This window comes from Amphiura filiformis, chromosome 1, assembly GCF_039555335.1.
Source record: "Amphiura filiformis chromosome 1, Afil_fr2py, whole genome shotgun sequence".
Classification (NCBI taxonomy): Eukaryota; Metazoa; Echinodermata; class Ophiuroidea; order Amphilepidida; family Amphiuridae; genus Amphiura; species Amphiura filiformis.
This window is the reverse complement of record NC_092628.1, coordinates 65,215,687-65,239,869: the sequence shown is the minus strand read 5'-3', so window position 1 is coordinate 65,239,869 and position 24,183 is coordinate 65,215,687. Positions and strand designations below refer to the sequence as shown.

The 24,183-nt window shown below is 34.9% G+C and overlaps 1 protein-coding gene across 1 annotated transcript in view; it reads right to left on the bottom strand.

The window, feature by feature from the left end:
• Positions 1–9,101: 9,101 nt before the first annotated feature.
• LOC140151078 (GTP-binding protein Rheb-like) overlaps positions 9,102–24,183 on the bottom strand; it is a 38,111-nt gene continuing 23,029 nt past the window's right edge. The window contains exons 5-7 of the mRNA XM_072173282.1: positions 21,001–21,048; positions 15,966–16,047; positions 9,102–10,642 (exon numbers count right to left, since the gene is read on the bottom strand). Coding sequence (XP_072029383.1) covers positions 10,550–10,642; positions 15,966–16,047; positions 21,001–21,048 — 223 coding nt within the window. The 3' untranslated portion in view covers positions 9,102–10,549. The remainder of the gene's footprint in view (positions 10,643–15,965; positions 16,048–21,000; positions 21,049–24,183) is intronic.

The following is a 24,183-nucleotide window of genomic DNA, read 5'->3' as shown; positions in this document are numbered from 1 at the left end:
CAACCTGAATTATAGCTCCTTAGTTCTTATTTTGGCCCAACTTGTATCTAGAAAAGAGGATGTATATAAACTATTACCACACCTAATTTCAGAGAAGGGCAGCAAATGCATAGTGTGGGCGTTTTGCACTTTTTGCGGAGCAGGTTACAACTATTTTTGTGACTTCCAACTTCCAAGAAATGTTTTTCTTCTCATGACAGCAATAGAATTGTAAGATTTATCATCAACATTTAATGCATTAAAAGTTTCTTTGAAAGCTGGCAGTGTGCACAGTCCATTAATTGAGGCTCATTGATTTCTATGGAAACGACCTCCCCCAGAAGCTGACGTAGTACAGTAATTTTCATATTAATCAACATGCATTTTATCATCGGATTGTCAACATGCCTTAAAAAGCCAGACCTGCTTTTGTATAATTAACTAGAATATTGGAATATTTTCATTCATACTGTAATGAAGTTTATTCTCAATACAGTTTTGAATTGCAAGATGGCCAACAATCCGATGGCTGAATCCTCTAAATGTGACATCTTTAGAGAGATAAAAACTGCAAATACTGCCTTGAGGCAGGAAGAGGATATTCAGCATTAAATTATTTTCCTTTTCCTTTTTTCTCAAATGTTATATCTTGTAAAGGTGGAAATTGGGGGGAATGGCAGGTCACCAAAAGGGTTATCCCCTTTAAGAACAGTCCTATCAATGTCACAATAAAACATTTCCGCCATTTTGACTTGATGTAGAACAGATGTAGAACAAAGGTTAATGTGCGTATTTTGTAATTCATATTGTATTATACAAGAGCAAGTCTGGCTTTTTAAGGCATGTTGACAATCTGATGACAAAATTCATCATGTTTTTTGGCTCTTTTTATGACCAAATATCATCATCCAATTCCGGATATGCGAAAAAAAAATCCTTTACATTTCTGGAATTTTTTGGGGCCAAATTTCCGGTATTCCGGTAGATTTACATCCCTGTATGCTTATACATGTATTTCAAATCAAGAAAATGGATATATCGCTTCTTGCATCTGAAGTCATGTGTTATTAGCCACATCAAAGGGATGAATCAAAAGGATGCATTTGAGCACACTAACACCTTAGTACCAGCCAAAACTATTCCAATCCATTTATAAGGGAGTACTATTTGACTGGCACTTTTGTCTTAACCATATTGTGTTGTCTATACGATCACCACCTGTTCCAATGGCTTGGCATATTAAAAACGAGATGCAATGGTTTTACACATTCAGATTACTCCAATTTCATGAAGTCCAGTGTTACAAAGATGAAAAGTTTTTGATACCAAACCTTGTAATAATAAATTATTTCCCTTCTTCTTTCCTTCTACGTATGGGTGTTAGCTTTTTCCTGCCTTGGCTCTCCTTAAAACCATATTGTAGTATTTACTGAGGAGGACGCCCTTAAGTTTTGTCAAAATTGTTAAATGATAGTATTAGTAATGTACATTTAATAAATCATCATCATCGTCTACGCTTTCCGGCTATGTTGTCATTGCGCACGCTACAACTGCTCTCCAGGCTTTTCTGTCGTTGGTCTGTGTAAGAGTTTGTTGATCTTGCGCCACCTATGTTGGTTTGGGTCGCCCGATAGGGTGTTTAGTTTTATGTTGCAATTCAGCTAGGGCTTGACGTGCTGGAGTTTCATCTGGGAGTCTGTAAAGATGACCTACCCAGTTTAGTCGTCTTCTTTTGATGGTTTTGCTCCATGGTTCAGTATTTGTGTTCGTACATGTATAATTTGTATATAGATCAGCATTTGTCATTTTGTCCAAGTCATAAAACTCAAAAATTTCAATTTTCTCATCAGTTGTTTGGCTCAGAATTAAATGGGGACATATCTAACAGCAAACACTAACATTTTGTGGAAAAGAAATACAAATGGAAATGTTACAATATAATTCTGACTTCCCAATCACATTGGACCTACGATATCGGACTCTGTATAGCTCCATGTGCAGGGCATATAGATTTTGTAAAAAGTCAGGGTCAAGGTTAGAATTCACTATTAAAAACAAAGCACAAGCCATATGGCATGGGGTCTACCCAGAAGTATTGAGCATTAATAAGAAATGAGTGATAAAAATAATGCTAACAGTCTACCAGAATGATGACCTGAAATGCACTTGCACTTGTAACACATAATTAGTATGGATGTGGAGTAAAATGGTATGTTAACGTCAAAAGTTAAACCGCATTGCAAGTAAATTTAATATAAAAAGACAACAATCAATATCTATTGAACATTTGAAGGGAACAAAGATACTTTGCATATATCAGGCAAGATAAAAGGCAACCAAGTTTCTTATTTGGTGTTACATTTATTCTCAAAATGCATATGGTTGTGTATTGACAAGACAACATTGCATGACAAGATACCTGACTGATACAGCTCCTTATTCATCAATAAAAACACCTCATTTATTTACATCTTGTTTAGGAGCCAGCCAGCCAGCCTCATACAGGTACCACATTCTCAATTGACAATATGTCATTTGTATCATAATTAGAGCTTAAATATTTACATAAAAAAAAAGAACAAGATTCATTTATCCCTGCATAGATCAAAATCTACCTATGTTTGAATTCTAGTGTTGGTTCACTTAACTGTGCACATAATGGTTCAAACGCCTAACAAGTGGGTTTTTTTTTACTGTACTTGTAGCAAAACTGTAATTCCAAATAATGGTAAACTTCAAATTTCAAGCAGAAATTGGCATGTTTTCTAAATTTTTACTTCTACCATAAACTAGTGCTCCAACTCACACATAGTACATGTGGCAGGCACAGATTAAGTGGTCCAACTTGTAATAACATACTACATAAGAGTTTATAGATATTTATATACACAGACTGTTAAGGGTTCCATTTGATAATATGCACTGTGTTATACATAGAGGGTAATTGATATTGAAAGATTTACAAAACCAATGTCTTTATGCAAGTCTAGGTAGTAAGTTGTAATGTCACAAAATAACATAATTCTCCTACCTACATATGGTAAGGTACAAAAAAAGACTTGTCTCAGAAGAAAATGGCAAAATCTCTACATGGTTTGCATTTATTTTTTTTAGTACAAAGGGCTATGCGCTATGTGCTAACCCCTTGATTTTTTTAATTGGTATTTTTGGGCCACTTGTTGTTATATTATGTATGTAAAACAACAATAATAGAAAATAATCAAAACATGGGAACAAAAACAAATACACTAAAATTCTAATTCTAATTTAAAAAGCTATGTTCGCATGCAATCTTCTGAGATAAACTTTTTTGACTAATACAAACTATGAACAAAATGTAATACCCACATCAATGATGTATGTATTTGCTCATTTATGTCTTTACTTCAATTCTGATATACATGGAGTAGTTCATTATTGTTAACTTTCAACAATCGCAAATGTAATAGTAGTAACATGAAATGTTTCATAACAAGTACATATTTCAAGGGACCCCAAAACTATACCAATTGTTTGCTTGGCTTTGCTTAGTTTTGGATCTAACTTTGATCAGACCTCCTCATGAACTGCACAAAGCCTACTGAACTACAAATGGATGTTTTTTAGATTCTTATGATATTTGCCATTACGTTTCACTACCTGGAGAGAATTGATCAAAAAATGAATCCCCTCCTGAGGTTTGTATCTGTCAATGAGTTGACCGGATCACAAGGATGCCATTATAGCTAGAGGCAGTATATAACAAATGGTGAGTTTTGCCTGAGGCAATTTGTGGTTAAATGTTAATCCCTCACTACAAGAGTTACAAATCTCTCCAGGTAACAAAACGTAATGCTGTGAGAGTGGATACATTAAAACAACAGACTCATGGCAGTAACATTACTAATGCACCTGTACACATTCCAGCCATGTGTAATCTTTGTGCATATAGTAGGAGTAAATATTGATCAATATGATTCTGAAACATCTGGGATAAAATACATGTCACTCCTTCTAAGGAGCAAAAGAAACAAACCAAAACACCTCTACATTAGACATGTATGCATGTGAAGATACAAGTGCAAGAAATGCCCAAGTCCATATTTGACAAAATTAAGTTATGCATGCTTGTATCTTGGGGTATGAAAATATATAGGACTTTCACTTTTCAGATAAGTTTCAAATTTGCACTCACACAGTCCGAATGCGAGTGGAAGAAATGAGCATGTCCACCTCGGTTTCTAATACAGTATCAAATCCACCCTAACCTTTGGTCTGTTCCATTACTGAAACTATCTCAAATGGACTTTTGCATATCTTGGGTACACATCTTCATGGATACATAATGGCATTAAGTACACTGGCACTAGGGACTAGTACAGATTAGACCACTTGTTCACCAGATTTTTTGTACATTTGTTATTATATAGCAGGTCACATGTTCAAGTACATTTTACAATAAATTTGATTTATACCACATGTATATTTTTATTCACTTCAGTTTTGATATGAATAAACATTGATTTGCATAAAAGGAATTAATTCAAGCAATATTGTAGCATTTGCATAAAAATATATATATATTTTCCCCACAAAATCTTAGTTTTCACTATAATAATGTGCCCTTTTAATTTCAAGCCGAAAAATGAAGAAAAAGAAAAGAAAATTGCCATTTCATTCCAGTGACTATAATTTTTGTCAATGCTGTGTAAAGTGTGCTGATACTGTGGATCAAAGTCTATAAATCACTGCGGTTTTTTTCTCTTTCAATGCGTGTCAGTCAGTAAATCTTTAATGATATCTATCGGCTCAACATTTTATGAACATCCCTTACACTCATGTGCAGAAGACATTTCAAGAATATGCATATTTGGCCATCAGTTTGATTGTATGAATAAATAAATTCACCTAAGGTCTTGATCTTCGCAAGGTATATTAGTTAATTAAAATACATTGTGTAAAAATCAGACTTTTGAAAATGAATCAGTGCATCAAATGTTACAATATTACTCTTAAGGATTGCGATCAGAATGCAAGCCAATTAAAACAACACAGTGTATGTGGCTTGCAACTAAATTAACATGTGTCTATTACTATCAATAGAGCAAAACAGACCATTCCTATAAATGACACTTTCCTGCCGTTGATGGGGTGAACATTGATATGACGCCCTTCTTGACATCGCTTTCTTTATTTTATAAGCACATGATACCCTTCAATATTGTTATATGGCTGTGAAACATGGATTCTCACACAGAAGCTGGAGGACTACATTAACAACTACGCCACCAACTGGTACAGAATAATACTGGGGATCCGTCACCATATATGAGTATCCAATATGACTGTGTACCAGATGACCAATCAGCAACCTCTCTCGCACCTCATTCAAAAAAAGATAGATGAAATTGGTCAGGCACATCCTCCAGAAACCATCAGATGAGCTAATAAATATCTATGCTCTATATGACCCGCAACATGGAAAAAGGAGGCAGGGGAGACAGGGAGTACTTTACCACAAGTACATCGCAAACTTACTCAACAAGGCTATTACTCTACAGCTCATCATAGATCTTATTGGAGGAAGCTTGTGATATCGATGTTTACCCCATCAATGGGAGGAAAGTACCAAATACATGTATAAGAATGGTCTATAAGAATATTGTTTCTATATCACAATGTTTGAATTGTACATTCTTCTGTGTATATCAGCAGAATATACAATATTAGCACACAATGCTGATGATATGTATAAAAACACATCTCAAAATCAGAAGTGAACATGTTGACATTGGGAACAAACTTAATACCAAATTGAATAATTCACTGTATTTTCATGCAAAACTCAAGAACAAATACATCAAAGAAAACATAAAGAAGAGTTCAGAAACCAATCCTCACATTTGCATATTTCTGAGGATACATAATTGGGATTATACTTTAAAACATATTTTCAACAGCAATTCAATTTCAGCCCTTAATACTAACTTTTCTGTGTTTAAAACGAACTTTTCTGTATTATATGTCTTTCAGAATCAAGTGAGTTATCCCAGCAACTTCTGATGAATGTGATACAGCTTCATTCAATTTGCAATGCATTATGGGACAGTTTTGGTACAGCTGAAATCTGCTATTGGGAAACTACTTAAATAATTATTTATTATTGCAATAATGTTATCATTGAAATATTTTAAATAATTTGTGACTTTCATTGTAGTAATGCAATTTAAACAATATTTTGCAAGGAGAAAAAACAATTATCCTAATAGGTCAGAATTTAGCTGTAACTAAAATTTGACCCCAACCGTCCCACAATACCCTTGGCATCTGTAATGCCGATATCGATTATTACAATTCTATTTTGTATATATGTCATAAAATTTACAAACTGAAGGTAACAATGACTTGCTCTAACATGTAGATATATTCAGCACAAAATATTGCTAGTGTGTCTAGTCTAAAGTTGAGAATAACACCATGCTGGATTTAGCAGTGGCAGTATCGAATCGTGGCCGCTAAGCTAATCATGCAGGAGGGTATACAGGAGGGCAATTTTGTCCGTTCGCTAACGACACAACCTAGTAAACGCACTGATGGCACTCTCAACTTGAGAAGAGACAAGACTATATAGCGTATGTAAAATGAGTGAGCATGATCTCTGAATTTGACTGCCTTGCTAGGCCAGAGTTTCTAGTTCCCTAATACAAGGGACATACATGATACTGTATCGGTAATCATGTAAACAAATGGCAAGTGTGGGGATATAGGAAAAGTTGGTTCAGCGATGATAGGTATCTGCAAGTTCCTTTTAACATATTTGCATTTTCATTCAATGCTACATGTTTTGTTTTTCCCATATTTTAACAAGTCCTGTTCACACTCTCTTATCTAACCATATCTTAGAATCACAAGTGTTAAGATGACAAAAATAACGTTCTAGGGTTTGTGCGACAGGGCCCCATTTGCAAAAGCTGCCAGGTGTCATATTTAAAGAGATGTGCATAATATAGAATGTAGGAATTGTCAAATATGTATAGAGCAGCTATTGCAGATAGGGCCTTGTTACACTAACCCTCAATGTATTGCTAATAAATTTGCATCAGAACAATAGACCACCTGGCTAGCTGTGAATAAATGCACTAACAAGAATTATACATTAGGTTAAAAGCTTTCCATGAACAAGTGTTTCATGCACATTACATTGACAGAATAAGTTTGAAACTGAGAAAATTGAAGAAAATTAAGCGCAAACAAAAACAATTTGCCTAGGTCACACTTTTAGGGTCATGCTTCCCATAACTGTGATTCTGGTGAAAACTTACGCAAGCCTAAAACATAGACTGCATAATTTATATATGAAATATTTCATTCCAGATTATTTTCACCAAATCATTAAAGGGGCATTTCGTGATCCACAGCCTCATTCCCCCACATTTCTCAAAAAAAAGTTGAGATTTTTATATCACTGGAAACCTCTGGCTACATAATGTTGATGTACAAAATATTTCTTGCAGATTAATTCGTTTTGCAAAGATATCGTGAAATTTGAATTTCGTTCTGGTGCACCAGAACGAAATTACAACGCATTGTCTATGGAGCATTGTAATACACATAATCATGCATAACTCACAAACGCAAAATCGGAATCAACTGAAATTTTGGGAATAGGCTTTTTTCGTGGATATGTACTGAAAAATGTCATAAAAAGAGGATGCTAGGATCACAAAATACTCCTTTAATAGCGGACACCTTACTCTTAATTTTAACCCTTTGTATATGTATAAGTTGAACTTAAACAAATGGGAAAAATTAAGAAACTTAATTTGTTCAACAAGCTGAGCATTTGTACCACATGATATACAATGGTCAGCAAGCTCAACTGATACATAATAGTAACATCCTTTGTGGTCCCTAAAACCTATATACTTGATGTACATAAATAAATGACAGAGTGCGCAAACACATAAAAATGGCACTTGACAAATCTGTGTCATGAAAGCTCATATGTGACACGATCTGGTCCATGGGGGCCAAAGGAGGCATTTTTGACAATTTGAGTTACTGTAATTATTACATTATACATACAATAGGCTATGATTTACTGAAAACACCAAAGGTCTAACAAACTTGGTTCTAAAGTAATGAAGTTTTTTGATGTCTATTTTCTTATGTATTTTATTGTTTTTGACTCCATGTTTTTACCTTTATCTCAGTTTCAATTTGCCGCCTTTGGCCCCCACATATGTGACACGATCATTGGAACCGAGTCAAAAATATTGAATGTTAAGTTTAGATAGGCTTCTAAAAATGCCAGGTTTTGAAGGAAGCCATTGAAATTTAACTTCTGGTACCAAGTTATGGCTATTTATCAGTTGCTAAAAACGATACGAAACAAAAGAATTTCAAAACTTTTTTGTCAATTACTTAAATATCAATATTAGCGATATTTAGAATTTAGGTTTTGAAGGAATCCCCATTGAAATTAAACTTCTGGTTCCAAGTTATGGCTATTTATCAGTTGCTAAAAACGATACGAAACAAACGAATTTCAAAACTTTTTTGCCAATTACTTAAATATCAATATTAGCGATATTTCCTTGATCTTGTCACATGAAGTTCCTGACCTTAACATGTACATATGTGTACCATTATAGTGCCCATGGTTCACAGTGAATATTAAGATCAATATTTAGAATCTTGTTTCCAATACCTAACAACTAGCCCTTTTATACTTAATCAACATCACGTTCTGACTGGGTACAAACCTGGATACAAACCTATAGACATTCTTACGATGCAGAAATATCCCTGGTTTTTCAGATAAATTTCATCACTATGTCGGATGTCCATGTTCTTACTTATATAACTTCATCAGATAACATGCCACTATATTTGTAACTTGATTAAAATAGCATGCATTATTTAAAATAAATGACTGTTTAGCATGCATACCAAAATGAGAAATATTAAAGTGCTTCATAAAGCACTAAATGTATTGCTATGGAAAATCTCCCATGAAGACAAAAATTATTTACCCGAAGCAAATTTTGGCAAAAGCCAAAATGAAATGATATTTGATTTATTTTAAAAACATACATGTACACAAACTAATACAGAACAGAAACATTGCTTCAGGTCTATCAAAGTGATTTACATTTTCTTCATGAAGATTTCAACAAGTCATTTAACACAGCAGTTGTCTCAACTTATAGTCCGTATACATTCCTCGAGTCAGTAAAGTACAATCACATTTTGAGATTTTCTCAAAAACTGTTACTTTTTGCAGGAATCTGTTATGCTAGTTGGATTTCTTGCATCATTTCCTTTCTGAAAATGTATACTTTTATATACTTCTCATCATTACATTTAGAGATACAATAAAAAAACAATATCTAAATTACTGACTCTAGGAAGGTATACAGGTATTCAAATTCCTGGATATTACCATATTTTTAGTGACCCAGAGAGGGTTCTTAATGGAAATGTGGGCACGGGGATATGCCACAGATTCAGGTAGCCATCATTTCAAGCTCTTAAGTTTATATTCAGGTTGCAAATTTCAGAAAACTGGTTTGGATGCTTTTCCAATGTTGCCTCCAAAAATCTGGCTTAATTAATTTTCATTGTTTATTTTAGCAACTCAGAATTTGGTCAATATCGAACAAAAATAACTAGTCCAGAGAATGTTTTGGTCTTTTTTTCATCAAATTTGGTACTTCAGCCGCACATCCCCAATACCTCACAGGGGTTACCATCTTGATTTCTTCAATGGAAGTTTTTCATTACAACAAACACCAGGCCTGTAGCCAGGAGGGCTGTGGTACTTCCAAGTTGTGGACCTTTTACCTTTGGCGTCAGGTTACGTTACTTACGTACCTACATTATAAGCCACTTAAATGAACCCAATATTTGGCAAATATGCTTTTTTTTTGTTACTGCACAGGTACCCCATAGGTACCATGCAATTTCAAAGCATGTGGTATACTTACTAGTTACATGATGGTTACATAGGTTACAATATGTGACACAATCTGCGCCACTGAGGTCAAAGGAGGCATTTTTGAAAACTTTATTATATAAATTACAAACATTGGTCCATCGTATACTGAAAACACCAAAGGCCTAGCATACATGGTTCTAAGGTTCGGATGTTTTGTGATGTCTATTTTTCTTATGTATTATATTGGTTTTTTTTACTCCATGCCTTTATCTCAATTTCAAATATGCCACCTTTGGCCCAATGGACCAGATTGTGTCACATATATGGTAGATAAATTGAAAATACCTCACATGTATGTCATGGCCATCACGGCATCACCATAATGTATTACATACATCTTGCAAAACCATGTTATGTGTAAACATGAATTTAAAATAGAGGAATCTGACTGTGTAAGAGCCAGACTACCTGAACATAAGCAATATTTCCAACATAATTATTGTTCAGAGGTAATACCTGTGTATTAGTACAATTATTGGAAAAATAAGAATAAAAAAGTTGGTTTTCTTTTCACACAGCTGGTCCAGGAGGATCAATATTGCCTTCCTCTTCAGTAGAGGTGTCTGGTTGGTTGATCGGTTATAACAAAGCTCACAAAATTACACATTTATCCTCCTCCTTTTGTGTATTGCCATCTTGTTTTTCTATCAGGTTTAAAACTGATTTGAAAATTTCTACAACGCTCTGAAACAGAGGAAGAAAAAAAACAAGAATATAATAAATAATTAAACAAAATAAACAATCAAATAAATAATCTAAATACTCAATAGAAAGAAGGGAGACATTGAAGCCTCACATGATAAAACAATTGGAGCATGTACATCAGTCATTAAAGGCTGAGTTAACACCTTTACTTTCATAGTCCAATGTCAAGTAAAAGTACCACTGCCACAAAGAAGGATCACTGGATTACTAATTCAAGCCCAAGCCGAAATATAAGTACCATGTAGAAATCAATCAAAATCACTGACGGTGAAAACATTTTGCTAAAAGGCAAATCATTTAGTGACCGTAATCAAATACTACTTGCCCATATCTTAGCATTCCCTATGTGACAGCAACGGACATTAGATGAGTCTTATAGTTCAGGTGTATCAGGTTCTCTTATTTGGGCAAAGGATAATATTTCACATTAAGTACTGTGGATTTTTCTCTTCTTCTCAACTCATGCTGTATTATGCAGCTTTGCTTGATCTACAGTACATACTAGAATGTAAGTGGTCCACTCTCAGGTGGCATATTAATGTACACTTGCAGCATTAGATATCTAAATGCTACTGACACAAAGCTATATAATTACTTTGTTTTTTACTACAAATCAAAATTTTCCTATATATGATATATATATCTCAAGAACCACAACTAAACCAACACTGAGCATGTCCGCCCTTAATCGAAAGTGGTTGCTCATGTTAATCTTAATGATAAATTCTGAAATGTTTGGGGACTTTTACAAAGTTATTGTCCATTGCATTTGGTATAAGAGTCAGAATGCATGGGGTTAACTCCAGTACTGGCCTACTCTTTCAGAAGTGGGTGAAATATAAATCTTTCATTTCTGTTATCTAGCTATAAGCAGTGGCTGGAAGTTATTACCAATTGTAATGGCTCCAATTCATAGAAGAAAAAAAATTGCCACAAATTCTTCAACATGTATTCTGTATAATTTGTACAGCTTCCAATATTGATTTAGCACAGGCCTTCTCCACTAGTTTATTTGAAATGCCAACTGGAAAATATTAGTGACCGTGAAGTGCCAACTTGTTAATGGATGACTTTGCAGCCAAACACATTGAGAAGGCCTTATCTGGCAACCCTGAATACTTCATTGCATATACCGTAACCACTCGGGTATAAGCCCCCCCCTCCCCAGATGGGCAATTTCACTTCAAAAATGGGGGTGGGCTTATAACCGGGGAGGGGCTAGTAGTTGAATTTTTTTTAAAGAACAATCTTCCTCATTTGAAAATGCCCAATGTACCAGTATTTTCTATCATCTATGTCAATTATTTTAATTATAAGAATGGAATGTTAATTTTTAACTGATATTTTTTTATATTTGTTCTTAAATGTGAAAGAAAAGCACTGATATGATCTGAGAACTTAGCCAAAATTACTACTGTGCTTATACCAGAGTGCACCCTTGTTCCCATAATGGATTGAAAAATTGTTGTAATTTCGTTCTGGTGTACAAGAACGTAATTCAAATGTGGTGGTATTTTTGCTAAACAAATTAATCTGCAAGATATTTTTGTACATAAACATTATGTAGCCAGAGGTTTCCAGTGGTATAAAAATCTCAACTTTTTTTATAGAAAAGCAGGGGGGATGAGGCTGTGGATCACAAAATGCCCTTTTAAATAATCAAATTTCATAATTTGTGTATATAATTCGAACTTTATGTTCATTTGTTACAATATTTTGCGTTCTGATTGATTGTTGATATTTAACAGCTATGTAAATGCATAGAGTACCACAAACCTCCCACTCTTTCCCATTCATTATTGCCAAGAAAATACAGTGTGGTCCAAAAAGAACTTTACCCAATTTGAAAGGTTAATTTCCCCAAGTTTAGAACGGCTATAAACAACATTGTTACATATATTCGAAGTATATATTTTTCTAAGAAAAGGTGGTGAAAAATGAAAGAAAATGAAGCTAAATTAACAAAATTGTGCTAGTTTTATGAGTCCAAAATCACTTTGTCCACACATAATTCAATGGGATGTGTCATATTACCAACAGTATTGCAATGCGTTGAAGACATACATAAAAAATTGGTTTACCCCCTCAGTCAGTTCTTGACGTAACAGTTTGCATCACATGCCATGGAACAATATTTCAAATTGTTGTTGCATCTTATTCAAAAATAAATTGTGATTTGTTATGTTAATTTCATAATTCAATGAGGTTGAATGGTACATTATTGTACAGTCCAAATGGGTGATAGCGATATTAGCAAACACACAACTTAATTCTCCTAGAAATATTCTTGTATACGTACCCTTCACTTGTATCAAGTTTATCACTGGAGTTAAGTTCAGTTTATAACTATAATCTTGATGATGTAGGATGAATTGCAATTTGATACATTGTCAGATGTGCACTGTAAGGTACTTTAGTTTAGATATTCTGAATACTAGTAGTAGTTAATCTCATTTAGTTATTATGTATTCCAAGTAAAACAGCATTTTCTGAAGAAAACCTTTTGATTCTCCAAGAAATATTACACTTACTGCAAACTATTAATTTTGACCAAGACAAGAAGTACCGTAGTAAGATATTTTGAATAGTAGTAGTGATCAATCTCATTTAGTATGTGATGTATTACAAGTAAAACAGTATTGTCTGAAGGAAACCTTTTGATTCTCCTAGAAATATTGCACTCATCAATTTTGATCAAGCCAAAAAATACTATAGTAAGATATTCTGAATACTAGTAGTGATCAATCTCATTTAACGTAAAATGTATTCCAAGTACACAGCATTGTCTGAAGGAAACCTTTGTTTCATGATATGTGTTTTTCCGAAGGTATGATTTTTCAACTGCACAATAAGCAAATCAAATCAACTCTAAATGTACCAGCAACACATGGTATGCTAAGTTGAATAGTGTCTAATTTTTTAATAAAACATGTAAGTTATTTATTTATGTTGCATGTTTATAGGCCAACACTCTAAAATTACCTTATATTTTAGCCCTTTAAAATGAGAAAATATTGTAATTTTCACACTAATTTTTGATTTGCGTTGCCATGGCAATGAGAACCATGTGGATCCTCATAATAGGGATGACCAATGAACCATCAACTTGATTAGAACACTCCCATAGACATGCAGGGAGCTCAACTGTGCACTGCTTGCACATACATTTCTAAATTGATCTCATTCTTTTATTTTTCAATATTTTTCTGTAAAATTTGGGGAAGTTACTGCCAATTATATTTTGTAACTATCTTGCAAATTACAGCAACATAACTTATTTTGTTTTTCTGTAAGTGCGAGTCAAAATTGGTCCATCGCCACAGTGCGCTTAATTGCCAGTGGCTGAGTTTAGCACTGCTCAAGAATGGCACAAAATATTCAAATCAGTAAGATCAGGTGAAAAACGTGGCCTACTGAGCTGTAATTTGGCAGAGTTGCCAGTAATACCTCTATCATACCCTCTGTAAAAAGGTTAAAAAATTGAACAAGTAGATCTCGAGTTACAAATTAAATCACCAGCTTCCCTTTGGAATTTTTATATTCCTTTCAAATCATGTTAAGAAGACACCTTTCTGAACATAAATGTGAAGTTTCGTGCTCATTCGATGTATTGTTCACCTGATCTTAACCCTAAACGTTTTCTTATATTTAGGCCTATAACATCTACAACTTGCTGCTGGCTATACCTTGTTTAGGACTTTCAAAAGAAGTACCTGAATGTGCAACCATAACTGTTTCAAAATAGCCCGCGATAGTCATGCAGGTAACTCCGAGGTCAAGCATTGAATTGGTTTGATCAAAGATACTCATAATGTATTGAGTGCTACTTTGGTTTGAATGAGGAATACTACAGGAATACACATGAGCATGATGAGGATAATCTCTATTGTTGTGAATGAGTCAATGACCTTCAAAACTTAAGATTTTGTTTACATACACCTACTAATTGGTCATATTAAACCCAATAACATTGAAATTCTTGGTTGTGAAAAAAAAGTTCACCTACTTAGTGCAGGTTTGATTTTGTGCGATATCGGCTATCTTGGATGAGTTTTGGCAAATGTCCTCTAAATGCATGATTTCAATGCCTTGGTTTGAAAAAATAAGTTATGCCAGTGACTAGTTAAGTGCCATTTCATAAGAAACCCTTTGATACTTTCACAATATGCTTGTTTCATGTTTGCAAATATGTTAAAATAAAGAAATATATAAAGGTAAATATATGCTTATGCCAATTTTGCTCCCAACTGCTATTTTTGGACCTTGTCATTTTATTTCGTTCCAATGACCGGTCAGAATGGGAAACTTTGATAATTCATAATTGAAAAGTTTTTGACCGATTTTGACCATTTAACCACCAAAATACTTCTGTTGATTAGTTCTACTCAGAAAACAATCTTTTGTAGCAATAGGGTCAACATAAAATTTTGATGGTTATCCCTACTCATAATGCCCCATGCTGGATGGATCTGAACCCTGGTTCTTACAACATTTCACAAATTTTTTTCGTTCTGTGTCTTTTATTTTACGGTATTTTACCGAAAATTACCCGGTCAAATACCATTGGTTTATTTTACTTACCAATTTAGAACACTGGTACCTATCATAATTGAGAGAGTAAAAAATAACCCTGATGTTGCAATAATTAAGCCCTATCATACATGTAGTACACACATTGACTTTGCAACCAGACTTTGTAGGGGTTGGTCATCATACATACCATCATACTCCCAGACAACACATGCATTTTTGCACCTGCTACCTAACATGAGAGCACCTTCTATATGGTCTTTAATTTGAGTTATGTCTATGAAGCTACATGTATCACAACCATTCATATTTTATGAAGTGCACATGAAATAATCATTACATCTAATCTAGAAGCTGAAAGACATGTTTAAACCCCAATGAACTTACCTTTACAAAGGGTAAACACAAATGCCAAGTTTGTCATACACATATTCATCTGGTACTAGATGAATGCATTATTATTAGCAGAGCAAAAACTCACATTATTTTATAACATGGGTCAATAGTACAAATCAGAAGCAATCATATTCCACAATTTATGCATATCAAGTTTGATTTTTCATGGGGTTGTTAATCATTTTTACTCAAGGAAGTGGATTTTTTTTATAAATTTGAACATTTTTAGGCTTATTTTAGCACATGTCTACAAAAAACCTCTTAATGGATTTGGGATGGATGTGTCCCCTTGCTTTGCCAGCTGGCTCTCCTAGCTATTGGCATAGGAAAAGGCTAGGGTAGTGTACCCTTTGTACATCTTCTGTTCTACACTCACCTCATTTTGTTTGGCTGATGACTCTATAAATGCTGCACTCCAGGAGTCTGCAAGTTGTTTACCTTGCTCAAAACTAATCACTCTATAAAAAACAATAGTAATCCAAAAATGAATAATAAGTAACAAAAATATAGAAGTTTAAGTTAAATAAAGACTTCCTATACAGGATGAGTAAAATGATCTGTACTCAACTTAACATAACCCCTAAATCTATCAAAATTTAAGATTTAAGCTGTCAGAAAGTCAGCAGTTGCTGACAAGGCCCCCATGCTATATTGGTCTTCGGGCCCCTACTGATAACAAATAATTAACCACAAGCCAAACCTAGATATTAATAATGTGTTGCTTAACCCTAGGCCTAGAACCCTCCTGTATACTACAAAATACTACTTGATATGCGCTGTTCATGCGTGCATCCCACGTGGTGTTATGACACAATCGCCCCCTAAGTGATATATAGGCACGGTTTCGCTGGCCAGCGAAGCCCAAGACCTGTGGCAAAGTGTCGCCGACCGAGTGCTTGGCATGCGAGGGGTCTCGGGTTTGAATCCCACCCAGAGCAAAACAACTTCTTTCTTTCTTTTCTCTCTTTATTATTTCCTTCTTTCCCTTCCCGTCGCCAAAAAGCCCTTAGGCGGTTAGGGTTAATGCATGTAAAGGTTTTGCCATACTATGCTGCACCAAGCCCTAGACACTTTTTCGCTAGTTTGAGGACAGTCATAAGTGTGACGTCATGACGCCACTTGTGGTTCTTGCATAATTTATAGCTAATTATTGTGCAAGGTAAAGTACACGAAATATCGGACTAAACCGTTTCAATTTAAGTTAATAATACATGCATCTAAATGTATTGATAATATTATATTAATTTTAATTACATATGGTGTGTCAATTTTATGTCCATGTTAGTTTTTATGTGGATTTACATTATGTTGAATAAACTGGTGTGAACGTGGAGCTACTAGTGCAGGAGTGTGAGTGACCACAGATAAAAAAGTCTGAAATTTGGAAAGCTCCTATACTTTTACACAGAAGAAGTGCAGAAAAAGAGATAAAAATCAAGATCAAAAAATCTGAATTCAGATTTTAATCTGAACTCTCACCCTTGTTAAACTAGACAGAGCTATTTTTTTCACAAGAATGATTGACAGCAATGTTTTCAGAACGCTGTTCTGTGATCGGTAAAAAAAAATGTGATTCTTGATATAAATTAATAAATTATACATGAACATGGCTTTATTCCGAACAAAACCCTAATGTAGGCCTTTAAGGGCTCCTATCATTACACGATCGTAGTACATGTAAGACATTTGCGAACTGACTGACATTCTCAACATTGGTATACATGTAGGCTGCTAGTATGTAGTGTCTCATCTCATAGTCTATTATTTCTGGCTGCACTTGCATTGTGGTACTTTGCATTCCTGATATATCGATTATGTTTTGCCGCAACTCAACACAACTCGTCGCATTTCCAAGTTAAAATGTATTGAACTTTATTGCGATACCACAATGAAGTATTCTGCACCGCAAAACAATTGCAGCATAGTATTAACAGACCTTAATGCTGGTTTCATACTTTCTGCCGCTTGCCGCTGAACAGCATGACGCTTCATCATGCCGCTTGCACTTGTCAGCAAGCAGAGCGGCACATCTCTGAGGGGCAGCGGTATGACTCTGAAAGCCACTCTTGCCGCTCAGCACCACTCCAAAATCGTATTTTGTTCTCATATGTCAGAGCGGCACCGCTCCGAGTTGAGTTGAATTCAACTCCCAGCGGTGCTGCTGCCGCGGCAAAGAGGTGGAGTGATCGATATATCGGCTTGCCACTGGTCACCGCTAGCAGAAAAGTATGAAACCAGCATTAGCCGCCCTTGCCCTTTGGATGTTTGTGTTATCCAGGGTCATTGTCTGGCAACTACTAATCAAGCAAACAAAATCATGAAAATAGCAAACTGTTGGATAACCATAACCATATATTTAAAAAAGTTGTTTTGAAGTGGCTTGGGTTTTATTTCAAGTCAACAAAGGGATAATCGGCTTAACATGTTATTGTATAGTGTTTGATATTTAGCGTTATCTTTCACTTTATCTGCTGTTCGATGTTTTCATGACTGATAGTGCCATTAAGAGAGTTGTGCTTTGGAAAACACCTTAAGTAAAGCCTATCTGATTGTAAATTAATCCAAGCGACAAAATTCACATATTGATTGATTGATTTCATTAATTGATTGACTAGCACTTGTCCTTAATAATGCGTGCAGGTCGATTGCCATGGTATTGATAGCAAGTTGCTAGCACCTGATAATATTTGTACAGATTCTCAGAACAAGGAAAGCCAAAGTCAATGGTCGATGCTTGAGGAGAGCGTGGCCTAGCACACAGTGTCATCGCCCCGATATCTTCATGGCAGAAATTGCCATGGTAGGTTGAATCCACAGCCACGCATCGCCATTTTGTTCCGAACTTTGAGACGCATAATGAGTCGAGGGACCTGACTAAGGCTACTGACAATAGCCGGGTAATTGATCTCTCTAGTGTGTGAGTAAGCTTGTATACGACATTGAGGTCAATGGTCATCGACTTTTATAGGCCTCCACAGGAGTAGTGAGTGCAGTTATAGCCTGTGCGCTGTAGTCCATACAGGACCAACGCAATATAAAATCAGAATTTTGGTCAGATTTTGAGTTCAAGACGCACGCTTCTTAATCAAGACGCTAGCTAACGACTATCATATCTGTTCAACACATATTTTCAAGTGTAAGGAACCAGATCTGGTTTCTTTAGACGAAATCATTTACGGGAGATATTAATCATTTTCTACCCCGGTATCCAAAGATTTTCGTCTGATATCAAAATCGTGCATAGCAATTCACGTGTATCGATCCTGGGTATTTATTTTAGTATCTCTGCTGCACCAAGTAATTATTAGCCAGGCGATGTCGGTGTGTAGCGGTTAAGGCGTTGGACTGTGAATCCGAGGGTCAAGGATTCGAATCCCAGGTCCGGCTCTTTGTGTCCTTGAGCAAGGCACTTCACTCTACTTGCTTAGTGCTTCGGAGGGCACTTTAAGCTGTCGGTCCCGATGCACATGCATATTTTCTCACATTAATGTAGTGTGCACGTTAAAGAACATCACAGGCTATTCGAAAAGAGCAGGGGATCATCCTGGTACTGTTGACTGTACTTCAAAAATACACTCATCTACTCTAGGTTCCAGAGTAAAAAATAAGTACAGCTTGTCTGTATGCGCGGTGCGATAATACTCATACATATGAGGGAGGCACTTATAAGGAAGAACAAGAAGAAAAGTTTTGTCATACATGTATGTACCTTTTCCTTCCTTTCTTAATATTAATTTTCCTAGGAACTTAAAGCTCCCCATATGGACTTTCCTCAGAAAAGGCTAGAGTATCACCTATAACTTTACATTCCCCGCTACTTGTTTGAAACACTGGATCTGCTTCTCTGGAAGAGCCATGTGCTATTTTGCTGACAGGGCCCTTTCCCTTAAATCTGCCTCTGTCAGGGTATCCACGATGGATAAATGGAAAATGTTAGGGAAAATGTTACATACAGATCATTTTGACGCACCCCGAATGTAAATATTTATAGCAGTCTTAATAATTTCAACACAATTGTCAAACTACACATAAACAGGAATAGGGCCCCCTATATGTATATGAGAATATTTGTAGCAAGTGCATATTTCAACATATTAGTCAAAAGTAAACAGGAAGAACACCAATGCATGCTGACTGCATCATACCCAGAAATCAGCCCTATTTGTATTTTTAACAGTGACTGTTCACCATGCATGTCAGTCACAGTCATATCTGCACAGTATTTTTAGCACTTATTGATCGAATGTGTCTGGGTATTATATTGGGCAATGCCTTAAGATCAAATATCTTTATAAACCAAACTGCAGTTTGGCAACATAAAAATTCATTTCAGGACAAAACGTGTTTTGAAAGAAAGTTAAATTAAAGCATGGTTTGTTTGCAGATCAGGGATACAACTAGCCTCAAAAAGCTCTGGTTCCAGGAAGGGGGTCCATGGGGCACTCACATTCACAACAAATTGCCAAGTCCTAAACCCAACGGGTACAGAGCAGCCCTCGAATTAAGGATCTGAAGGGGCACAGCAACTTTTTAGGGCAAGTTGATAATTGCCTTGGATTTTCATTGAAAAGGCAAGGCAGCACAACAGTTTGTAATATTTCAAGAGGGCATCATGGCAACTGTTGAAAATTTGAGAAGGGTACCAATGCACTTTCTCAAAAGTGAAGAAAATACACACAAACAGTCTGATAGATGATTTTATAATGAAGGGGCAGGGCTGGGGCACCGACGGCAACTTCATTAGAGGGCACGGCAACTTCAACAAGTGACTACCTTGGGTAAAGCACATATTTTGAGGGCATTACGGCAGTGGGGATGGGCACCCACGGCAAAATGCCATGGGTGCTGTGGGTTAATTCGAGGGTTGGTACAGAGAGACTTATGATGTAAATGTTAGTGAATGCACCCTGGTCTCCAAAATGCTGGTTGGTATGCTAACACTGTTGCAGCTCAAGGATAATGCCGATAAAGTATTTGTCTGGCAAACTTAAGTGTTTAGCAATATTTGCAACAAACAAATAAACAAACACATAAGCAAACAAACAAACAATTGTGTCTCATTGACTGTATCTCACATTAAAAAAAAGCCATGAAAATAGTTTTTGTGTGTGTTTGTTTTGTTTGCCATTTTCATGCAGAAAAAAGTCAATATTTGAGGAAAATTTACTGTGGAGTGCAAATTTGTGACACAAGAAAAAATATTATGACTATTTGAGGTTTCATCGCATTTTGCCCAGCATGAATCAAACTGCGCCATTGCAACGCAATTCAACTTCAAATCCCATTTCTCCTTAAAAAATTGTAGAACAAGCTTTCCTCACTTTTGATATTTTGATAAATATATGACTAACAAATTATGATGCAAAAAATAATTCAAGCCCTAAAAGATAATTCTACAGACAATTACCTACCTTTCCATATGTAGATCTGTCTTATTGCCTACAAGAACCATTGGTACACTGAAATAGAGCAAAAACAAAACAATGGTGATATTATTAGAGCTATTTACTTTCATCTGACTATGATGCATTCAATTAATTTAAAAACATGTTCACTGTTCATTTAAAATCTTGATGTTATGAAAGAAAAGTATTTTCAAATTGCTAGACCTAAGAGGTTTTCTGCCAAAAGATTCCAAAATATGATTGTCTCGAGACATCAGGAAAACACAACTTAAAGCAATAAATAGACTCAGCATTGCTCTCACGATCATGAGGAACATTTGATAAGCTATTTATAGCCATTCAACAATTTTATATCCATTAAGACAAAAATATAATTAAGATAAATAATGATAGATTTCATAGCATTTTCATAGCAATTAAGACATAATATAAATAGAGATAACCAATGACAGCAAGCATATCAAATTATTTATCTTTCAATAAATATTATCAATAATACAATACAAGAATTATTGGAAAAATGTGTACAAGCCAGCCATACAGGCTTGACATGCAAGAATTGACTTCTGTATCCCATTTTACCAAATTTCTTCTTAAGCAAAATACAGATACCTCTTTGGATCAAACAGAGGATTGAATTGGAAAACAATATTTACAATGCAATTAATTAAATAAATAGAAATCTCCCAAAGAAGAAACTTTGAAAGTAAAATTGAGTAGAAATGACATTTGGAAATGTATTGCTCCTATAAAATATATATGAAAATATGTTGGGACCTAGGGTGTAAAACACATTTCTTTCGTGACAATTTGTTAACACTAACAGAAAATCAGTTTTTCAATTCAAAACAATAGTCACTTTTTTATAGATCTCTGATGACGTGTTATTGATGCACATATTATTACTGCGCAATTCAACCAGATTCAGGGATTCAATCGCTAAGGCTTTCGGGATTTTTCACAAAGGTACATAAATGCATTGCATAATACTCTTCACCATGAGAGGAGTATGTCAACCCACATACATCTATAACGCTTAGCCCATATCTCCAGACATGTAACTTGTTGGAATACAATGTAGGTAAATCAAATGTGACTTGGGTTGTGGTATTGATGTTATAGACTTTACATTTATGAAATTTCAGTTTTCATTGTTTAATTTTGTTTCAACTCACAATGGTGTCAAGTGTAAGTTTAGTATATGTGGTGTGATCAAGCAAAATCAGTCTGTGCAAAATCAGTATGTACTTTGATGTACATAAAGCATTTGCAAAGCTACATTTTGCAGAAAACCCCATTGAAATTGGACAAATTGTTCCAAAGATATGAGCAGTTGAAGGGGTTTCCAAAACAATAGAAAAGAGAAGAATTATTTCCTTTGTTTGACTATACCTCAAATTTTCAAAAATGTTATTTTGGTCAAAAATGTGGTGTTTTTATTTGGTGTTTTTTTTTGGTAAAAATGAAAAATAATTGTTGGAAAACACCACACAACATGATTGTTGCCCTGATGAGGCTCGAACACACAACCTTGTGTTCTTCACCATTATGAGTCGAACACCCTAACCATTACACCAACTGTGCTCTCCAAAAATCCTTATATGTGACACGATCTGGTCCATGGGGGCCAAAGGCGGCAAATTTGAAACTGAGATAAAGGTAAAAATATGGAGTAAAAAACAATAAAGTACATAAGAAAATAAAAATCAAAAAACTTCATAACTTTAGAACCAAGCATGCTAGACCTTTGGTGTTTTCAGTAAATGATAGCCTATTGTATGTATAATGTAATAATTACAGTAACTCAATTTTTTTAAATGCCTCCTTTGGCCCCCATGGACCAGATCGTGTCACACATGGTAAGCAATGTGTTTGTTTTTTATTTACATAGAACAGAATTGCATTAGGCAGGTTTGGGTCATGCGTTTTTGTGTTAATTAGTATCAACCTTACCTTGCTTTAAAAATAAGTGCATTCAATGAAATTGAAATTGGCTGAGCAGCATCAATGGATAGCAGATAAATGGCTTTTGCCAGGCTTTATTTATAGCATAAATTGAATATCATCCATCACTGCTACCAATCAAAGCACAATTTCATCTCTTGTGTACCTCCCAAGGTGTTGAAGGTAATAAGAGCTAATTTGGAGGCAGGAGGATATTTATGAGTACTTCTTCATTAACCATTTATGTGTACAAATAATTATGATTAATCCCTCCCCTGCCCCATTATCAATTTAAATGCAAAAAGGCTCTATAAATAAACATTTTGTAGTATTGTAATTAAAGATTTCTTCAAATTAAGGCATTTATTTGAATAATTAAGATCTATTGTTCATATTTTTATGTTACTTTGGTGAACATCTGTTGCAGATAAAACACACACCGTGAAGGGTTTCCTGAAAATAGAGGGCATTCTTCATGACTTGGTTAAAATCGAATCATGTCTGTTCTGTTGTAGCTCTATGACTTCATATCTTTAGTTTATTTCAAAAATCAGGCTCATGGAATGGTAAAAAATAAAAAGTTGATTTAAAATCAGTGATTTTCTTGTGATTTAAATTAATCAACCCTAGTAAAATGATTTTTTTTGCTAGGGTTTAATTTATGTACTTTATGTGGTTACACAATTGTAACCCATAGGCTCCATTCAATATATTGCTGTTTCAAATCATGAATGAAACTAAATGAAACTGTTCAGAACACTTACATTGTATTGCGAAAATTAACCATGTGAAAAAACCTGTTGAAAATTATAGAAATGGCAGGAGTACTTTTTGGTTACCGGTACCAGGGATATGCCGGTACCTATGCTATAGTTACCCCAAATCATGTAACTTCAGGCACAATTTGAGTTAAATCATTGAAAAGCACAAAAAATGGGCAATTCCGATATATTAGGATATCTTAAATAAATTCCGAGTCTCAAAGCAGCCGTATGCGTTAGTAAAATTGTGCGCATCCGCATAGTCCTCTTTGAAAATCATGAAATTCATTTTATTGTGTCTTTTTTTTTTGCCTTTTTTTTTAAAAGGTGAAAATAAAACTTGAAATTCCTATTTGATTTCAAGTTTTCAACACAGAGAAGAATTATTTTGTAGCAGTGACTTTACTGTTCCATTAGATAATTTCTGCACAAAATGCTTGTCCCAAAGCCTGTACTGACACATAAAAAAATGATATTAAAAAAA